General features: G+C 42.0%; 1 protein-coding gene across 1 annotated transcript; it reads right to left on the bottom strand.

Moving 5' to 3' along the window:
• Positions 1-2,382: 2,382 nt before the first annotated feature.
• Positions 2,383-16,735, bottom strand: LOC116515454 (guanylate-binding protein 1-like). The gene is made up of 10 exons (XM_032227506.1): positions 16,538-16,735; positions 15,212-15,339; positions 14,582-14,691; positions 13,725-13,921; positions 11,674-11,916; positions 8,338-8,618; positions 7,704-7,916; positions 5,074-5,176; positions 3,902-4,095; positions 2,383-2,709 (listed from the first exon to the last, which is right to left on the bottom strand). The coding sequence occupies exons 1-10, from the start codon at positions 16,707-16,709 to the stop codon at positions 2,473-2,475; spliced, it is 1,878 nt and encodes a 625-aa protein (XP_032083397.1). The 5' UTR covers positions 16,710-16,735; the 3' UTR covers positions 2,383-2,472.
• Positions 16,736-19,914: the final 3,179 nt, after the last annotated feature.

The raw sequence follows: 19,914 nt of genomic DNA, 5'->3' as shown, positions 1-19,914 counted from the left end.
AGCCATCCAGGTCATAGTTGTCCCAAAGGTGCTTTTTCAAAAGGCAACTGGATTTTCTTGGTATTTCCTTGAAGGTGTTTTGCTTCTCATTCAAGAAGCTTCTTTTGTTCACTGAACCAAACTGAACTGAACTGAAGAAGCTTCAGATGAGAAGCAAAACATCTTCAAGGAGAAACCAAGAAAGTCCAGTTGCCTTTTGAAAAAGCACCTTTGGGACATGCCTGCAGTCGGGATAGATGGTCACTGCCATACTTTCCCACCTGCATGGCTTTCTGGAGGATACTTCATCCAATAGAATGAAGCAAACTACATGCAAATCTTCCAGACCTAACAGATATTAGTAAGACAAAAAAGTTCAGATAGTGGATGCGGGAATACCTGGACACAGCAGAAGATAACAAAATACCAAGACGTGTAAAAAGAGATAGAACGACTGTGGTAAAAGAAAGCAATCATGGAACTAATAGCAATAGGTGCCTGGGGTGCAAACTCAAAACAACTGGAGCACCGTTTGAACCCCATCAGTACTGACCAAATCCCCTCAGTCAATTGCAAATGGAAGTTTTACTCGGACCAGCTTACAGCTTACATAATAAAAGTGGGAACATTCGGTCAACCACAGTCATACCACGCACTCTCCATACAGTTAAAAATTACAAAAATTACAAATTTATAAAAATTATAAAAATTGCGCAATATAGCAAATTGATCGAATATAGTCCGAAAAAGCCGAGGAGGGAGTAGTGTCCAAGACGATAGCCCGAGATCCAGGGAATGATAAAAGAGACATATGATGATAGCAATAAAAGAGAGAGTCCCACTTCCAGTCCTCTCTCTCGTTGCTGTAGAAAGTCAGTGGGGGGATGAACAGGAAGCCCAGGATGACAGTGAAGTCATAGGCCCCAATTTGCTCCCCAACGATGGTCCAGAGAGAAAGGCCAGGAAATGTCTGGGAGGCAAGTAGGCCACAGGCGATGAATATAGCAGCGAAAGTTGCGGAGCCAGCCATAGGCAACGACAGGCCAGCAACACCCCTTCCCTCGGGAACAAAAGGACACACGGGAGCCAGGGAAACCCCACGGTAAAGGAGGGCCAAACCCTGTGTAAACATGGCTTTTATAAAGCAGCAGCAGCCAAAACTGAAAGCAAAACTGGTCAGACACTCCAATTCCAGGAAAGCGACCAATTTCTCATAAACAAGGAGAAAACTCCACTCCCTCAATGTCAATAATATATTTGTTCATTATAAATATAATATTCCCCACCCAGCCTCCAGGAAATAAACTGCTACCTGTTGGTGAATCCCTAATCTGGAGGCTTCCCACCTAAAAGGAACAACTTGATTCAGAGTTATGAACAGAAAACATAGATCTCTTGGGGGGATCTGCAGCTGGATCATTATCTAGTTGAGCCGAGATGGCGCAGTGGTTAGGGTGCAGTACTGCAGGCCACTTCAGCTGACTGTTATCTGCAGTTCAGCGGTTCTAATCTTACCGGCTCAAGGTTGACTCAGCCTTCCATCCTTCCAAGGTGGGTGAAATGGGGACCCAGACTGTGGGGGCGATATGCTGACTCTGTAAATCGCTTAGAGAGGGCTGAAAGCCCTATGAAGCGGTATATAAGTCTAACTGCTATTGCTATTGCTATCTGAACCTTGAATGTGGTGTCACTAGTTTTAGCCAGAGAAACCCCATTTTGTTGAAAAATGTCATTGTGCTCATTTCTATTTTTATAGAGGTTTTTTTCATTCCTTTCTTTGGGGCCTCTGAATCTTGCAGCTTACATCCTGACCTTGAAATAACTTTAAAACCATATCCTATGTAGCCTTATTTAAAAAAAAAAAAAAACATCTACCAAATGAAGAAAGACAGCAATGGAAATTCCCTCTTTCCCCGTTTATTGTTGCAGATAAAAACTTCAAGTTAAAAACAGAATTAAGAACAAGGTTAAAAGGCATAGTTTAAAAGCGAAAAAAAATAGAACTTTGAATCTGAAGTAGACTTTTAGAGTTCTGGTTTATGAAATTTCTGCAGTTTAAATGGGCTCATCAGGCAACACAAAAACACTATTACTAAAGAAAATATGTAAAAATTTGTATCCATGCAATTCTGGCAGTTGAAGTCCACATATCTTAAAGTTACCAAGCTTGAGATACACTGAACTATATTGTCAAGTAAGGGAAAGAGAGTTATGCAAAGAGTTTTTAAGTGATTGGCCTTCATGTCATCTATAAACCCCTCCCAAACATGACTTGATATATCAAGATTAAAACAACAGGAGCTTAACAAAAGGCCTGAGCTAAACTTGTGACACCCAATGAAGCCTACAAAGCCTTCAAATGCTAAATCTCGATTTTTTAAAATAATGCCCTAAAGTCTGGGAATGATTTTGCCTGCTATGAATTTAAATTTACAGAACGTATCTAAAATAACTCTAGTAAGAATGCAGCCAGGTCATTTTTGGGATGGAAACTCAGGCCTTTGAAGTTATATTCTTGATAAGATTTTTGAACCGGTCTACAACCGGTTCAACAACCTCATCATGAATTATTGCTAATTTTTCACGGATCGCAGTTCTCAGGTTTTCCAAAGCTGAGGAGATCCAACTCGGTTTTTCCATTTCGTCTTTTTTCTTTCTCAGCTCCTCAATCTTCTCGTTCAGCTGGCTCGCTTCCTTCTCGAAACCCTCTTCCAATAAAGCCTTTTGTTCCTGCAGGCAGAGCAAACATCAACATTATTAGACTGAAAGCAACGTAACATAATTGTTGTTGCAGACCATGTTCAAGAATGTACCCAATAAAGAAGGAAGATTCAAGATCTATTTGGCTAATTCCTGTCAAACTCTAATTGTGTAAAGGGGAAAAGCAGGAAATCACCTCTTATGAAATGCGTCCCCTTAGATCCCTGCAGTTCAGCTCAGTTAATCTCTGTGTCCCGCAGTGATCAATTCATGTGGCTCCTGGACCAGTTAGCATATAAAGTTGCATAGGAAATGGGAATTATAGGCTGTCTGTGTCAGAAACCTTCATTCCCCAAATAACGGAAGATGATTTCCACTTTAAGGGGGGGGGTAGAGAAAATCCTCTTTTTAATTCTTCTTTCACTGCTAACAGACTGCAGCCAAAACTGATATCATAAGTCACTACAGCATAGTCATCTGCTGTCTCACCTATTAATTACTGTGACAAAATAAGGAAGAGATACTTGTCGGTCACTGGGACGAGAGGTTTTGTCTACCGAGCTTTCAGACTCATGCCGGGGCTCATCTTCAAGGAAGTTCTCTCTAGCTAGAACTAACAAAGTTCTGCTGGCTTCCCCATTGACTTTACTTGTTGAAAGCCAGCAGTGAAGGTTGCAAATGGTGAACTTCTCTCTAGCTAGAACCTCTCCGTTTCGGACTCATGCTGGAGCCCATCTTCAGGGAAATTCTCTCTAACTAGAACTAGAGAAGTTCTAGCTAGAGAGAAGCTACCTGAAGATGGACTCCAGCACTGGTCCAAAAGAGAGAAGTTCTAGCTAGAGAGAAATTCCATGAAGATGGACTTCAGCATGGGTCCAAAAGAGAGAAGTTCTAACTAGAGAGAAATTCCATGAAGATGGACTTCAGCATGAGTCCAAAAGAGAGAAGTTCTAGCTAGAGATAAGTTACCTGAAGATGGGATCCAGCACAAGTCCAAAAGCTTGGAAGACAAAACCTCTGGTCCTGGTGACCAACTCAGATTGCATCCTGCAGCATTATCCTGGGTCACATGTATTCGCCTACCTTCGTGGAAGAGATGCTTATGGTACACTTGTCCTAAATCTTAATCGCTTTTCAGTTTTGGAAGTCTGCACATTTGTTAACACCCTACATACACACACACCCCAACCACAGCAAACCCTTGCTGAGATTATAGTGTTACCCTGAGTTTGCTTTCGATCATCTTCTCATACTCTTCCAGCATCTGCTGCTTTTCTTCTACCATCTTCTCCTTTAGCTTCTGAAGGTTCATGTCCTGACTCTGTCTGTGGTCCTCCAACTTCTGTTTCAACATTTCTTTGTCCCGCTTCTGAACTTCCTTCTCTAACTCTTTGGCTTTGGCCTTCATCTTTTCATCTAAACCAGGAACAAAAAAAAAGACAAACACCTGCAGACAGGCAATCCTGGCTTAGTGATGGTAACTGGGGTCGGAACGTCCATCGCTAAGCCATTCAGTCATAAAGTACAATGCAGGTCATCCTTGACTTATGACCACAATTGAGCCCCAAATTTCTGCTGCTAAGCGAGACGTTTGATAAGTGAATTTTTCCCAATTTTCTTTTCTTGCACATAGGTGTTAAGTGAATCACCGCAGTTGTCAAGTTAGTGACACAGTTGTTAAGTGAATCTGGCTTCCCCTTTGACTTTGTTTGTCGGATGCTCACAAAAGGTGATCACATGACCCTGGAATGCTGCAACCATCATAAGTATGAATCAGTTGCCAAGCATCTGAATTTTGATCACGTGTCCATGGGGGGGGGGGGGAGCTGCAATAGTCATAAATTGAAAAACTAGTTATAAGTCACCTTTTCAGTGCCATTGTAACTTTGAACGGTCACTAAATGGACTGCTCTAAGTTGAGGACTATCTCTACACATTCCCAACCTCACCATAGTGTTCGGAACTTGGACAAGAGAACGCTATAAAGTGATATAGGGGAATTACAAGACTATTGTCCAAAGAGGCACGAAACGAATGACAGGTACATGAACATTTTAGGAAAGAGAATTATTTCCCCTAAAAACGTTTTTTTTTCCTTAAAAAAATCTTTCAAATGTGGGTGTGATACCCTTGGATCAGCTCCTTCATAAGGTCCTGGGCTCTCCTGCTTGGCATTTTGCAATCCATGTATTGGAATATAAATGAATACAGTTACAAATATTGGATGATGCTGCAGAAAAAGGAAACCTCTCTCTCTTTCGTTATCAAGTGTTTAAATAAAGAACAAAGCCTTTTCCCGATGAGCGATGGCTTTAAGGGATAAACAAGTCTTTTCCCACCTTCAAAGCAGAACCAACATCCCAGCATCATCCGACAGCTTGTTCACACCTTTACCTTCTATTTCCTTCTCTTTCATTTGAAGGGTTACGTCATTTTGAAGGATGGTTTTGCTAATGCTTTCCTTGCCCCGGTGGAATCCTTTCAGGATCCTCCATGCCTGGTTGAAGGAAAAGAAAGAGTGAACTGGAGCGATGCAGAGACATCAGTGATGAGGTGGGACCCTTGTTAATGCAGGACACTGAAAGATCTCCCTGGAGGGTGGCACCACCGCTGTGAGATGGTTGACAAAGTGAACTCTCATGCCAAATGGGGGAAATTTGGCTTTCTGGAGCTCTTCAAAAGGACATTTGAAATGCAAAAGCTTAGTCTTAATGCCAGTGAGGTGTGCAATGATGGGAATTTCACCAAAAATCACCAAAAAAAGAAAAACATTTTCTTCTCTTCAAACATCCGTTATCTTATTGTATATGTCTGTTGAAACTACGTGATTATGGATAAAACATGTAACAGTGACACCCATTGTCATTGGGGCACTTGGTACCATGTCCAAGAATTTTACAAAATACATCAAGAAATTGCAGCTACCGGCAATAACACCAGCAGAACTGCAAAAAACCTGTGCTACTAAGAACATTGTACATTTTAAGAAGATACTTGGTTGAGATCTACATTGCTGGCAGCAACCTGTATCAACCATCAGCATCAGCATCAGCACCAGTCAGTGATATTTGTGATACATTTTTAAATGTTCAGTTGACTGAGTTTCATGTTTAATGAATAAAACATCCTTCAACATTACCTTAAGAGTTCCTGGGTGCTTGGTTAGGACTCAAGCCGTTGAGCTACCAGCCAGCCCCAAAGGCTGTGAATCTCACCAAAGATTAACATCATAACAACAACAACAACAACAATAATGGCCAATTAATTAAATGCAATGAAAATGAAGCCTACAAATACTTAGGCATTCTGCAGTTGGATAACATCAAGCATGGAGAAGTAAAAACTATTGTCAGGCGAGAGTACAGCAACAGAGTTAGGAAAATTTTGAAATCTAAATTGAATGGTGGAAATACAATCAAGGCCATAAATACCTGGACAATACCAGTTATAAGATACACAGCTGGTATAATTAACTGGACACAAGCTGATTTGGACATTTTGGACCAAAAAACCAGGAAACTAATGACAATGCACTACAGTTTACATCCACATGGTGATACTGATAGACTATATCTGCCCGAAAATCAGGTGGCAGAGGATTATTACAAGTGAAGCAAATAGTTGAAGAAGAAAAACATGCACTGGCTGATTATTTAAAAGAAAGTCAAGAACATCTATTAATCGAAGTAAAGAACAAAAATCTATTGAAGGCCCAACATATGAAACAAGAATACAGAAAAGATGTGATAAAATCAAGAATGGAGAGTTGGCAGAACAAAGAATTGCATGGCCAATTTCTGGAAAAAATAAAAGATAAAGTGGACAGTGAACAAACTTGGTTATGGTTAACAACAGATACATTAAAGAAAGAAACAGAGTCACTAATCCTGGCTGCGCAAGAACAAGCTATCCGCACAAATGCCATTAAGGCCAAAATCAAAAAATCCTCTGATGATGCCAAATGCAGACTTTGCAAAGAAGCTGATGAAACTGTTGATCACATACTCAGCTGCTGTAAAAAAATCACGCATACTGATTATAAATTGCGGCACAATTCAGTAGCACAAATGATCCATTGGAATTTGTGCAAAAATTATAGTATTAAAACAGCAACAAACTGGTGGGAACATCAGCCTGAAAAAGTCACCGAAAATCAGATGGTCAAGATCTTGTGGGATTTTTGCATAAAACGGACAAAATACTGGCGCATAATGCACCAGATATCACACTGGTTGAGAAAAATAAGGTTGCAATCATAGACATCGCAATACCAGATGATAGCAGGGTCGACGAGAAGGAATATGAAAAAATCGCAAAATACCAGGACTTAAAAATTAAAATTCAACGATTATGGCACAAAGCAGCAGTGGTAATTCCAGTGGTAATTGGCACACTGGGTGCTATTCCAAAAGCACTGGAATTACATTTAAAATAGTTAAAAATTGACAAAATCACCATCAGTCAAATGCAAAAAGCCGCACTGCTTGGATCTGCACGCATATTACGAAAATACGTTACGGCGACCTAGGCCCCTGGGTGGGGCCCGACTAGTAACCAATGCCAAATCCGGCGAAACAACTGGCCGCTGTGATACAATTGTATAATAATAATAATAATAATAATAATAATAATAATAATAATAGTGGCTGACTCTAGAGGGCAGTGCTTATCTCTGTTTCTTAATCCAGGGAGCCACCATTGTCATTTTCATGATCATATAGTCAAGAGGTAGGGAAGGCTGTTATTTTCCCACCTAAGTGGTACCTATTTATCTGCTCAGATTTACATGCTTTCGAACAGCTAGGTGGACAGGAGCTGGAGCAAGGAATGGGAGCTCACCCGTAGTGCGGAGCGCAGATCTCAAACTTTTCCAGCTGACATTTTGAACCACTGAGCCACCACACCCATTTATATGTTACCTGCCTCATTCTCCCAACAGCACTCTCAAACGTTACAGATCCTGGCCTGATAGATTTACAAAAGCCTCCGCGATTATTCATTCAGCAACCCTCATCATTTTGTACCATTATTCCTTTCCTGGGTGTCTCAAAGTATTGTTTCTCCACTTTTTGGAGGTCATTAAGAAATTCCTGGTGGCCACCAGCTCGGGAGTAGCTTCCGTTGTTGATGTTCTCCTCCAAGCCCTCAGATAGTTTGTCTAATAAATCTGAACAGATTTCAGAAGATATCTCCTTATTTTTCTCACAGTACTCTTCCTTCTTGCTTTCCACAGTTTTCTGGTAGAAATAAAAGATAACAAAGCAAAAGATTTGACAAATAAATGCATGTTTGTACACTGTATACATCATGTAATTGGTTTGTAGACTGTATGCATGTAGGTGGTCTCCCATGATCAAACAGAACTTCACCACAATTTGAAATAGCAGATGCTCTTTCTTCAATTTAACTAGAACAGTGTTTCTTCACGACAATCAGACTTTAAGATGTTTGAGCACAGAGTCCAGAAGCATTTTCCAGGTAGAAACAAAATGAGAAAAGTTCTTCTCTTTAATTAAAACCGTTTTGCCATTTCCGTCAATTCCATATTTTCTGTATTCTTATAAATTCAGAAAATACTGGAGTATAAGGTACCAGAACAGAGGACCCACAAGTTTTCAATATTGCCTATGTAGGCTATTATCATACAAGATTACCTACCATGAGTTCAAGCTGGAACTGACGTTTATCATCCTTGAAAGCACGAGCCATGAACATCTGGAGGGCTTGTTCCTCACATTTTTTGTGTATGTCCAGAAGTTCCTGGAAACTATCAGTGGGTAGCTCCAAGCTTTGCTCCATCAGTTGTGCATAGCGAGCAACAGCTTCCTGCACGGCTGCCGTGTTCTCAATCTCCGCCAAGGCCAAGACTGTGTTCTCCAGGCAGGGAACGTTCCCACTGGAGATAGTATCCACATAGGTCTCAACCAACTTTGCCAACACTGCATACAGAAAAATAGTACAGATTGTTGGACAGTCAGCCAATGTTCCCTCTAATTTTTTTCCCGTGTGTGCGGAAAAGTATAGTGTTCGAGCAGCACATTTTCATGCCTGAGCACCTGATTTTTTTTTTAGCCATAATTGCCATCAGAGCAGATGTTGGGAGTGGGGCAAGGAGGAAAAGGGTCCCCTCCCTCTCCCTCAGACCCCCAGGAAGGAAGGGATGGGAGGGGGAGGGAAAGAAAATAAAATGGGAAACAAGAAAAGGAAAGGAAAAAGGAAAGGAAATAGAAAAGAAGGAAAGGAAAAAGGAAAGGAAATGGGAAAGAAGGAAAGGAAAAAGGAAAGGAAAGGAGAAAGGAAAAGAGAAAGGAAATAAAAAAGAAGGAAAGGAAGAAGGTAAGGAAATGGGAAAGAAGAAAGGAAAGGAAAAGAGAAAGGAAAGGAAAAAGAAAAGGAAATGGAAAAGAAGGAAAGGAAAAAGGAAAGGAAATGGGAAAGAAGGAAAGGAAAAAGGAAAGGAGAAAGGAAAAGAGAAAGGAAATAGAAAAGAAGGAAAGGAAAAAGGAAAGGAAATGGAAAAGAAGGAAAGGAAAAGGAAAAGAAGGAAAGGAAAAGAGAAAGGAAAGGAAAAAGGAAAGGAAAGGAGAAAGAAAAGGAAATGGAAAAGAAGGAAAGGAAAAGAAGGAAAGGAAAAGAGAAAGGAAAGGAAAAGAGAAAGGAAAGGAAAAAGGAAAGGAAAGGAGAAAGAAAAGGAAATGGAAAAGAAGGAAAGAAGGAAAGGAAAAGAGAAAGGAAAGGAAAAAGGAAAGGAAAGGAGAAAGAAAAGGAAATGGAAAAGAAGGAAAGGAAAAGAAGGAAAGGAAAAGAGAAAGGAAAGGAAAGAGAAAGGAAAGAAAGGAAAAAGGAAAGGAAAGGAGAAAGAAAAGGAAATGGAAAAGAAGGAAAGAAGGAAAGGAAAAGAGAAAGGAAAGGAAAAAGGAAAGGAAAGGAAAGGAGAAAGAAAAGGAAATGGAAAAGAAGGAAAAGCAAAGAGAAAGGAAAGGAAAAAGAAAGGAAGTTAGAAGAAGGACAGAAAGGAAAAGGAAAGAGTGGAAAGGATTGGTACTGCTCAAAAATCAAGTCTCAAGATCCCATGGACCCCTTTGGCTCAGGCAGTCCAATCCCATGCTGCTTCCCTCTCTCTCCAAAGCGAAGGGATCGCAGAAAAAATGCTGAGCCCAGAACGGGGCTTAAGACGAGGCAATGCCTGAGAAACCTCGGATGTGCAGAGAAACGCAGGCTACAACCAGCAAATCCCATTTTCCTAGGAACTGACGAAGCCCCAGAGGACCAATGGGAATTCTCGCTTCTGCAGCGTCATCGGTCTCTGGGCAATCAGAAATCAGAGTTCAGAAGGGAGGGAAGGGGGATATTTTCAGTCACATTTAAAGACATTAAAAAACACTGCACTGCAGTTTGAAACTTGTGCGCGGTGTTTCTTTGTTACCTGCGCGGCCGCGCACACGCGCAGCTTAGAGGGAACGCTGCAGTCAGCCAGACATCTTCAGCCATCATTGCTCATTGTGGAGCAGACACAAGAATTTAAGGCATTTCACCTCAACATGCTTGCCAATCATCTATGGAGCTTCTCAGCCATCCAGGTCATGGTTGTCCCAAAGGTGTTTTTTCAAAAGGCAATTGGACTTTCTTGTTTTTTCACTTCTCATCCAAGAAGCTTCTTCAGTCCTGACTCAACAGCTCTCAGGAAGAGTACCAATGATCAGATGATGGCAAGGAATATAAATCCTTCCATTCCCCATTATTCAGTTAGAACTGAAGAAAGAAAATATCTTCAAGGGAAAACCAAGAAAGTTCAATTGAAAAAGGACCTTTGGGACATGCTTGACGGCTGGGATGGAGGGTTATGAGCCGAGGTGGCGCAGTGGTTAGAATGCAGTACTGCAGCCACTTCAGCTGACTGCTAAGCTGCAGTTCGGTGATTCAAATCTCACCGGCTCAAGATTAACTCAGCCTTCCATCCTTCCGAGGTGGGTGAAATGAGGACCCAGACTGTGGGGGCAATATTCTGACTCTGTAAACCGCTTAGAGAGGGCTGAAAGCCCTATGAAGCGGTATATAAGTCTAACTGCTATTGCTAACTGCTATTGCTATTACTGCCATATTATTCCAGCTTGTGTGGCTTTATGGAAGACACTTCATTCAAGAGAATGAGGTATAATGCATGCAGATCTTCCAGCTGTCCCTGGCCTATGATATTAACTTAACAATTGTTGATAAGGAAGACTTTTAAAAAGACTGAATAGTGGATGAGGCAATACCTGGAAGCAGCAGAAGAGAAGGGAAAGAACTGGAAAAGGTAACAAAATACAAAGACCTGTAAATAGAAATAGAATGACTATGGCAAAAGAAAACAAAGATGGAACCAATAGTAATAGGCACGTGGGGTGCAACCTCAAAACTGGAGCACCACTTGAGCATCATCAGCATTGACAAAATCTTCATCAGTCAATTGCAAAAAGGCAGCTTTGCTTGCAACAGCTTACATCCTGTGACAATATCTTTAACATCATCAAATATGCACATCTGCCTATCCCAGGTTCTCGGGAAAGACTTGATAGGTGTACAAAAATGCCAAATCCAATGTAAACATCTGGCAGAGTACGACCACATGGAGCCTATATTTGTTGCTAAGTGAGACCCCCCCCCCATTGAGTGAGTTTTGCTCTATTTTACAACCTTTCTTGCTACAGTTGTTAAGTCAGTAACACAATTGTGAAGTGAATTTGGCTTCCCTGTTGACTTTGCTTATCAGAAGGAGATCACATGACCCCGGGACATTGCAACCGTCATAAATATGAGCCAGTTGCCAAGCATCTGAATTTTGATCCCCTGACTATGAGGAGGCTGCAATGGTCATAAGTGTGGGGAAAGGGTTATAAGTCACTTTTTTCAGCAACATTGTAACTTGGAACGGTATTAAATGAATTTTTGTAAGTGGAGGTCTAGATGTATACAACCAAACATAATAACAATAACAGAGTTAGAAGGACTCACAGTTGCCGGTGACAACGTGCCCGCCTGGTAGAGTCTTTTCTTGGGACATCGCAAAGATATAAAAACAGAATTTCTTTGCTTGTTCCACAAATTCAGGCTCCAGCTGATTATCCACCATCTTTTCCAGGTAGGGTAAATTCCTACTTTTAGTAGGGCAATCAAAGACAAAGCACTTCCGGGTGGGGAAGAACAGTCGGATGCATTTCCGGGGCAGATTGAACATCTGCTTCTTCTTACTGTTACCTAGAAAGCGACATGTCCATGGTGCAAGTGAATCTGAATTGCAGCTGGGCATTTCAGTGGGGAAAGTTCTCATACCTATTATTTAGTGCCATCTAGTGGTTATTCTTACCAACTGCAGGTGTCTCTTCTTACTTTATCCATATCCTTTCTCATAGCTATTATTTAGTGCCATCTAGTGGTTGTCCTTACCAACTGCAGGTGTCTCCTCTTACTTTGTCCATCTCCTCTTTCTCATAGCTATTATTTAGTGCCATCTAGTGGTTATCCTTACCAACTGCAGGTGTCTCCTCTTACTTTGTCCATCTCCTCTTACTTATAGCTATTATTTAGCGTCATCTAGTGGTTATCCTTACCAACTACAGGTGTTTCCTCTTACTTTGTCCATCTCCTCTTTCTCATACCTATTATTTAGTGTCATCTAGTGGTTATCCTTACCAACTACAGGTGTTTCCTCTTACTTTGTCCATATCCTTTCTCATAGCTATTATTTAGTGCCATCTAGTGGTTATCCTTACCAACTGCAGGTGTCTCCTCTTACATTGTCCATCTCCTTTTTCTCATACCTATTATTTAGTGCCATCTAGTGGTTATCCTTACCAACTGCAGGTGTCTCCTCCTACTTTGTCCATATCCTTTCTCATAGCTATTATTTAGTGCCATCTAGTGGTTATCCTTACCAACTGCAGGTGTCTCCTCTTACTTTGTCCATCTCTTATTTTGTCCACCCTTCCTTTCTTACAGAGGCCACAAATCTATACAGATAGTCCTCGACTTATGACCACAATTGAGCCCTAACTTTCTGTTGCTCAGGGACACACTGAAATGAGTTTTGCCCCATTTTATGACTTTTCTTGCCACATTTGTGAAATGAATCACTGCAATTGTTATTAACATGGTTGTTAAATGAATCTGGCTTCCCTATTGATTTTTCTTAACAGAAGCTCACAAAAGGGGGGTCACATGACCTCAGGATGCTGCAATCATCCTAAATACATGCCGGTTGCCAAGCATCCAAATTTTGGTCCTATGTCCATGGGTAGGCTGCAATGGTTGTAAGGGTGAAACGGCCATAAGTCGCCTTTTTTCAGTGATGTTGTAAATTCAAACGGTCACAAAACAAACTACCTATAAAGTGAGTTTTCCTTGTTCTAAAATCTGTGATTTTTGGATAATTTCTATTTATCACACTCTACTGTGATTCATCCAGAAGGATTTTGCGGAAAGGCAATGTACAAATTTAAGGGTGATTTAGTCTTTTAAAGTGTCGACTCAGCCAATGACGTATATGAAAATTGCCATCTGAAATTCCAAGCGGTGCCTTCCGCAATTGCAACCCTGATTTGAATTAATTGAGAAAACGGAGCATTGAAGAAATAATACCGTTGCTTGTTTTCCAACAGGTAATGTGGTTAGGGAACAACTGTGGAAGACAAATCAGTTTTTATTTCAGTGCAATGACTATTGACACTGAAATGGGTTTCCTAAGAAGAACAGATTCCTACTGGGTATTTTTGTTGTCTATTTAGCCTGTTTCAAAGTTCAATTATTTTTATTGTATCATATCAGCTGAGTCTTATTTTGCAATTCTCTGTCACGCAGATGGCTTTTATGCCTAAATTACCATAGTATAACTTATAATTTCCTGGTTTTTATGCTGGTGTCTTCATCTCTATACCAAACTAGCTTGGGCAACTCTTTTTATCTCTTGAGATCTATTCTGTGCCTCCCTAAAGAAGGAAAATTTAAATGGCTCCTAATTCTTATCCAAACAGCGAAGTGGATCTTCACACAGCATCTGTCATCAGTACCTTTTTTTAATTCCAGAGCATGTTCGAGATATTCATCCTCCGTGATGGGTTTCCCATCCCGTTCCAGCTGCAGTGCAAAATCTCGCACGGACCAGACAAATGTTGGGAAGAAGCCAACGAATTCAGAAGAATCATCTGTATCTTCAGGACTGGAGGAAGCCTTTGCCTTGATATGTTCAGACAGCTCTGTCACAAAACTGTTGGCCCCGTTTAGGAATCAAGCAGCGTACAATGAATAAAGAAGATAGATTGATTGATTGAAAAGATATCTGTGAAAAGCCCAGTTCTGCCTCTATAACAGAGCCAGACATGGTCGATCAAGTGAGGAGAAGCACATCAATTGGTTGGGCCCTAAAAACTACTGATTTGAAATGACAGTTTTCATATTTATATTTATTTGCCAACATTCTCTTCTTAATTTTTAGTCTAATGTGTAGTTATCCCCATTGAAAAGTAATGTGGTTCTAATAACAGACCTCACCTATTCATTGCCTCAACCCATTTTCTATGTCTCCACAATACGTTGAAATATAAGCCAGTCAATGTTCAATCTAACCAAGTTTAGCATGCTGGGGAAATGCAGTGGATGAATTTGGAAATTATGGAGCTGAATTCTGGGAGTTGAAGTCCACAAGTCATAAAGGGGCCACCTTTGGCATACAATAGCAATAGCACTTAGACTTATATACTGCTTTACAGTGCTTTCACAGCCCTCTCTAAGCAGTTTACAGAGTCAGCATATTGCCCCCAACAATTTGGGTCCTTATTTTATCCACCTCGGAAGGATGGAAGCCTTGAGCCTGGTGAGATTTGAACTGCCAAATGGCAGGCAGTAGAGCAATTCTTGAGAAGGATACTGAAGCTTGTCTAGGGCAGTCTGATCAATGGTCCCCACACTGTTGTAGACCAAGGTGCTGCTCAACAACACGGCCAAAGCGAAGATCCAGGTATCATTTTGAGAACTACCCTAAAGGGAGACAAGAATACACTGCATTTTTGTGCTTAAACAACTAATAGAAAAGAATATGGAATACAATAAGAATCTCTTTCTCACATTTGTAGACCGAGAGAAAGCATTCAATAGAGTTGATTAGAAGAGTTGATGGCAAATGTTGACTCATGTTGAATAGGAGTAAGAGAACATCTTATTAGATTATGCAAAAGCTTACATATTGACTGCAGAAGTCCAAACAGAACAAACTAAGAAACATCACAACCCTTCACAATAACATCTGGAGTACAACTATCACTACTATTGTTTTATCACATACATTGACAGAATAAGCAAAGAAGCATAACCCAAGAATGGAAATAATATCAACGAATTTCTCTTTGCAGAGGATCAGGCATTGATAGCAAGTATAGCTAAGAAATGACAACAACATCTTATAACCAAGAATGCCAGACAAACCATATGAGAACCAGCAAAGAGAAAACAGAAGTAATTGCATTCTTTTATATAAAGAAATATACAAACACAAAATCACCTTTTCCACGTCACCTAACCCCTCAGTATCCAGCAAGACAAGGGTTTGGTTAGGCCTGTCCGGATAGGGAACACACCACATCCAGATTCCTTTCGTTTTTGCTTGCACTGTGGAGCCCAAAGAGAAACCTACAAATAGAAAAAAATGTGATATGGTTCAGATCCCAATCGGTCATCTTGTAATATGTGAGCTACGGTTAATAATAAGACACAGGTTTTCACAGCCAGTTTTTATGGTTGCTCAACTGTCTTTTAGCCCTTAAAACAGGGAGTTATACAAGGGTGCCATTTCCCAGATGAAAAAGCTTATCAAAAATATTTCATTTTGTAATATAAGAAAAAGAACAAGAACCCTCAAATGATAAGGGGTGGAAAATTCCGAGAAGTTAAAAAAAGCCAGAACTATAAATATGCATTGATTAAAACAGCAATTGAAACCTCCTGCAATGATGTGTGGGAAAGACCTTGGGAGAAGGGCAAGGAGGCACTTCCTAGAAAAGGATCAGATAAGAGACAGCACAGCCTGCTAATGGATAGTGGGAGGGGCAAGAGACTCAGACTCTCCCTAGTTTCTCTGGTGGCAAAGGAGATGATGGGGAATTGTACTTTCAGATTCTGTCAAGGTAGCTTTACCATAAAGAAAATGGACTCATTGGGTCATGTTTTCTGACTGGTTTGTTCCATGAGGCCAACATCCTTCCAACCGTCCGAGGTTGTTAAAATGAGGGCCCAGATTGTTGGAGGCAATATTATGACTTTGTAAACCGCTTAGAGGGGGCTGTCAAGCACTATGAAGTGATACATAAGTCTAAGTGCTATTGCTATCATGTAATAATAACAAATAGAATAACAGAGTTGAAAGGGACCTTGGAGGTCTTCTAGTCTAACCCCCTGTTCAAGCAGGAGACCCAATCATTCCAGACAAGTGGCTGTCTGGTCTTTTCTTAAAAGCCTTCAGTGATGGAGGATCCAGAACCTCTGAAGGCTACTTTTCCACTGGTTAATTGTTTTCACCATTAGGAAATTTCTCCTTAGAGTTTCTCTCCTCGATTAATTCCCCTCCATTGCTTCTCACCTTGCCTCCTGGTGCTTTCTTACTTACTGTCAATCCTAATATCATAAAGGATGCTAATCTTCTGCAAGATCACATTATTCCAAGGGATCGCTTATCACTGGATCATTCACATTGGGCATTTTGGAGAAGGAAAGTCCTGGGCTCCATCTACAACCTCTCTACTGGAGCAGCGAACCCCGGAATTGGGGTGTTCCTTTTCCCACCCAGGGGTTTCACCTTGTGGATATCGCCCTGGATATCAGTCCTTCTCACCTGAATTTTTGCCAGCCAGCTTGTTCATCAGGTAGGACTTGCCCGTGCGATACAGTCCCACGATGGACACCACCACCACCGGCTGCCGGATTTCTGAGAGCAACCGAAGGGCCTCCGGAGAAACGTGGAGGCCATTGGGTGTGTTTTCAATCAGGCACACCGGAGCCTCCATCCTGGCTTTGGAGGAGATGCAGCTGCAGAGAAGATGTGGCAGTTGCAAGAACTTTCTTCCCAAAGAAGGACTATAAAAGACCCTTCCGCCAAGTTCAGGGCCTCCAGGTGACATCAAACCCACCCCAGGTAAGTGACAGCATGGGCTTTGTAATCCCGGATCCCTTCTCAAGCCATCTCTCCCCCCCCCCCCCCCGAAGGTTTTCAGGGCCAAGGCAGACTCTGGTGGTAGACCCTGTCCGAAAGGAGTGATGGGCCCCAGGTTCCCACGCTCAAAACGGGACCACCTTCCCCGCAGGTTCCCCGGAGAACCCCACACCGCCTCCGACTGCCCGATGGGTAGAAACTCTCTCTGTTCCCCAACTCCCCGGGACCACCTTCCCAGCGGCTTCCCCAAAAGCATTTCTGCCCAGGAGCCCCCCCCCCCCGCCTCCTCCCCCCCCCCCCTGCCATGGGCAGCAACCGTCTGGCCCCCAACGGACCCTCCCACCAGCCGTTCATTCCCCCACCCCAATTTCCAGCGGGCGTCCTTATTTCCCGGATCCCCCGCAATTGCTCGGCTAGAAACCAGCAAGGGGGACCCTCGCAGCCCCTCCGGAAGACCCCCGAGGCCAGAAAGCGTGGGCGAAGGACTGGAGCTGGGAGGGGGGAAGCGTCGCCCCCCTCTCCTCCCTGCCTGCTCCCCCCTTTTATAGTTTATACCGCCTTTGCAAAGGAAATCAGGGCATCGCCCGCCGGCTCTCTTCGCTCCACCTGCGTTCGCCTCGGCGCTCTTCTCCAGAAGCGGCGGCAGAAATCCAAAGCAGCCGCTTTCTCGGGCAGGCGGGTCAAAGGGACAGGCGGGACCCAGCCCGAAAGCCTCTCCGCGTGCGAACTGCGGCGAAACAGCTCTGGCTGGGGAGGGGAGGGGTGCAGAAAGGAGGGGGAAGGTCGGTTGAACCTCTCCGTCCCCAACCCCGTTATTTTTTCTCTCTCTCTCTCTCTCTGGTTTGCACGCCTAGGGTTTTTTAGGGGGGGTTGCATCCATGTGTGTGCCATTCGTATGTGTGAGTATAATGGACACGAACAACTTTATATAGAGATGCCTGGAGCCGCTTGCGTTGCTTCGGCCAGATATTTTAGGGATCCCCTCCAATATTACACCTAAGCCGTCTATAATTTTTAAAAGGGCACAGCTTGAAGCCGCAAGGAGGGAAGGTGGGTTCAGCAGCATCAACTTCTGACATTTTCTGAGAGTTGGAATGGAATGGAATAGAATATGGAACAGAATAGAATAGAATGGAATGGAATAGAATATGGAATAGAATATGGAATCGAATAGAATAGAATGTGGAGTGGAGTGGAGTGGAGTAGAGTAGAGTAGAATGTAGGGTGGAATGGAATAGAATAGAATAGAATAGAATTTAGAGTACAGAAGAGAAAAGTAGAACGTAGAGTATAGAGTATAGAGTAGAATAGAATAGAATAGAATAGAATAGAATATAGAGTACAGTAGAGTAGGAAGCAGAGTAGAGTGGAGTAGAGTGGAGTGGAATAGAATAGAACAGAATAGAATAAAATAGAAAAGAAAATGGTATGGAATGGAATAAAATAGAATAAAGAATCTTGAATAGAATCAAATAGAATAGAATAAAGAATCTTGAATAGAATAGAATAGAACAGAATAGAAAATGGTATGGAATGGAATAAAATAGAATAGAATAAAGAATCTTGAATAGAATAGAATAGAACAGAAGAGAACTTTATCACGGTCATAATATTAAAAAAATAGTGCTGACATTAATAGTGGATAATAATATCCCTATTAAGAAAATACATGTTCTCAAACTGTTAGGGTCACTACCTAGATTAGGTGGGTGAAAAGCCGATTAAGTATGTGAGTAAATATAATCTTCCAAAAAAAATTTCTGAGAGTTGGGCAGGAGATGCCACTTGCTTGTCACCCCATAACTTGGGGGAAAGGCCGGAAAGGAGATGATTTGACTTATTGAACCTCATTAGATGTTTAAGTGTGTCATTGGTACAGGGTTCTGTTCTTTTGAAAGCCAGGAGCTCAGTGGGGTTTGCGCCAACAATCTACAACTTGTGGAGTCCTTGGTGCTCCCTGAGCTTGATTTTCTTGCAGACGTTTCATTACCCAACTAGGTAACAGCATCGGTGCTAGAAGGGAGTGGAGCCACCATCACTAACAAAGCCAGCCACTAGTATACGTATCTTAAAGTTGCCAAGGTTGAAAAACACGAATCAATATTGTCAGGGGAAGTAAAATAAATTATGCGAAGGGCATTCTGATGTATAACTAAGTTTGCTGTATGTTGAAAGAGCTGGTCTACTAGCACTTAAGTGATTGGCTTAATTTGGGCTTCCTGTCATATATAAACCCCTCCAAACATGACTAAAAGCATTGAGATTAAAACAAACAAGCAGGATAACAGTAGAGTTGGAAGGGACTTTGAAGGTCTTCTAGTCCAGCCTCTGGCCCAAGCAGGAAACCCTACACCATTTCAGACAAATGGTTGTGCAACCTCTTCTTAAAACACTCTTCCAGTGTTGGAGCATTTACAACTTCTGGAGGCAAGTTGTTCCACTGATTAATTGTTCTAACTGTCAGGTATTGTCACCTTAGTTCTAGGTTGCTTCTCTCCTTCATTAGTTTCCATCCATTGTTTCTTGTCCTGCCTTCAGGTGCTTTGGAGAATAGTCAACCCCTCTTCTTTGTGGCAACCCATGAGATATTGGAACACTGCTATCATGTCACTTCTACTCCTGTGGTGGGTTCCTACCAGGGACGTGCAGTCAGGGGAGGCAGGGGAGGCAGAGCCTCACCACTGTCATCATGAAAAGAAAAAAAATGTAAAAGGAAAAAGGCAAGAGCTCTGAGGTCAGGCTGAGCTAGTTGCTGCCAGAGTCACCGTGTGGATGACTCTGCTTAACTGTTTAAAAAAGCCTCTAAAAAGCGCCCTCTACAGGAGAAGGCAGGAGAACGACTTGCCTCACCTACGTCAGGAATTTTTAGGCTTTTGACCCTTGCTTAACTCTGCTCGAGAGATCATAAAACGCCTAAAGTCAGACTAGATGAGGTATGTCGTTCTCCTGCCTCCTCCTGTAGAGGGCGCTTTTTAGATGCTTTTTTTAAACAGTTAAGCAGAGTCATCTACAGTGACTCTGGCAGCAACTAGCTCAGCCTGACCTCAGCTCTTGCCTTT

Source organism: Thamnophis elegans, chromosome 12, assembly GCF_009769535.1.
Source record: "Thamnophis elegans isolate rThaEle1 chromosome 12, rThaEle1.pri, whole genome shotgun sequence".
Classification (NCBI taxonomy): Eukaryota; Metazoa; Chordata; class Lepidosauria; order Squamata; family Colubridae; genus Thamnophis; species Thamnophis elegans.
This window is presented reverse-complemented; position numbering and strand designations above follow the sequence as displayed.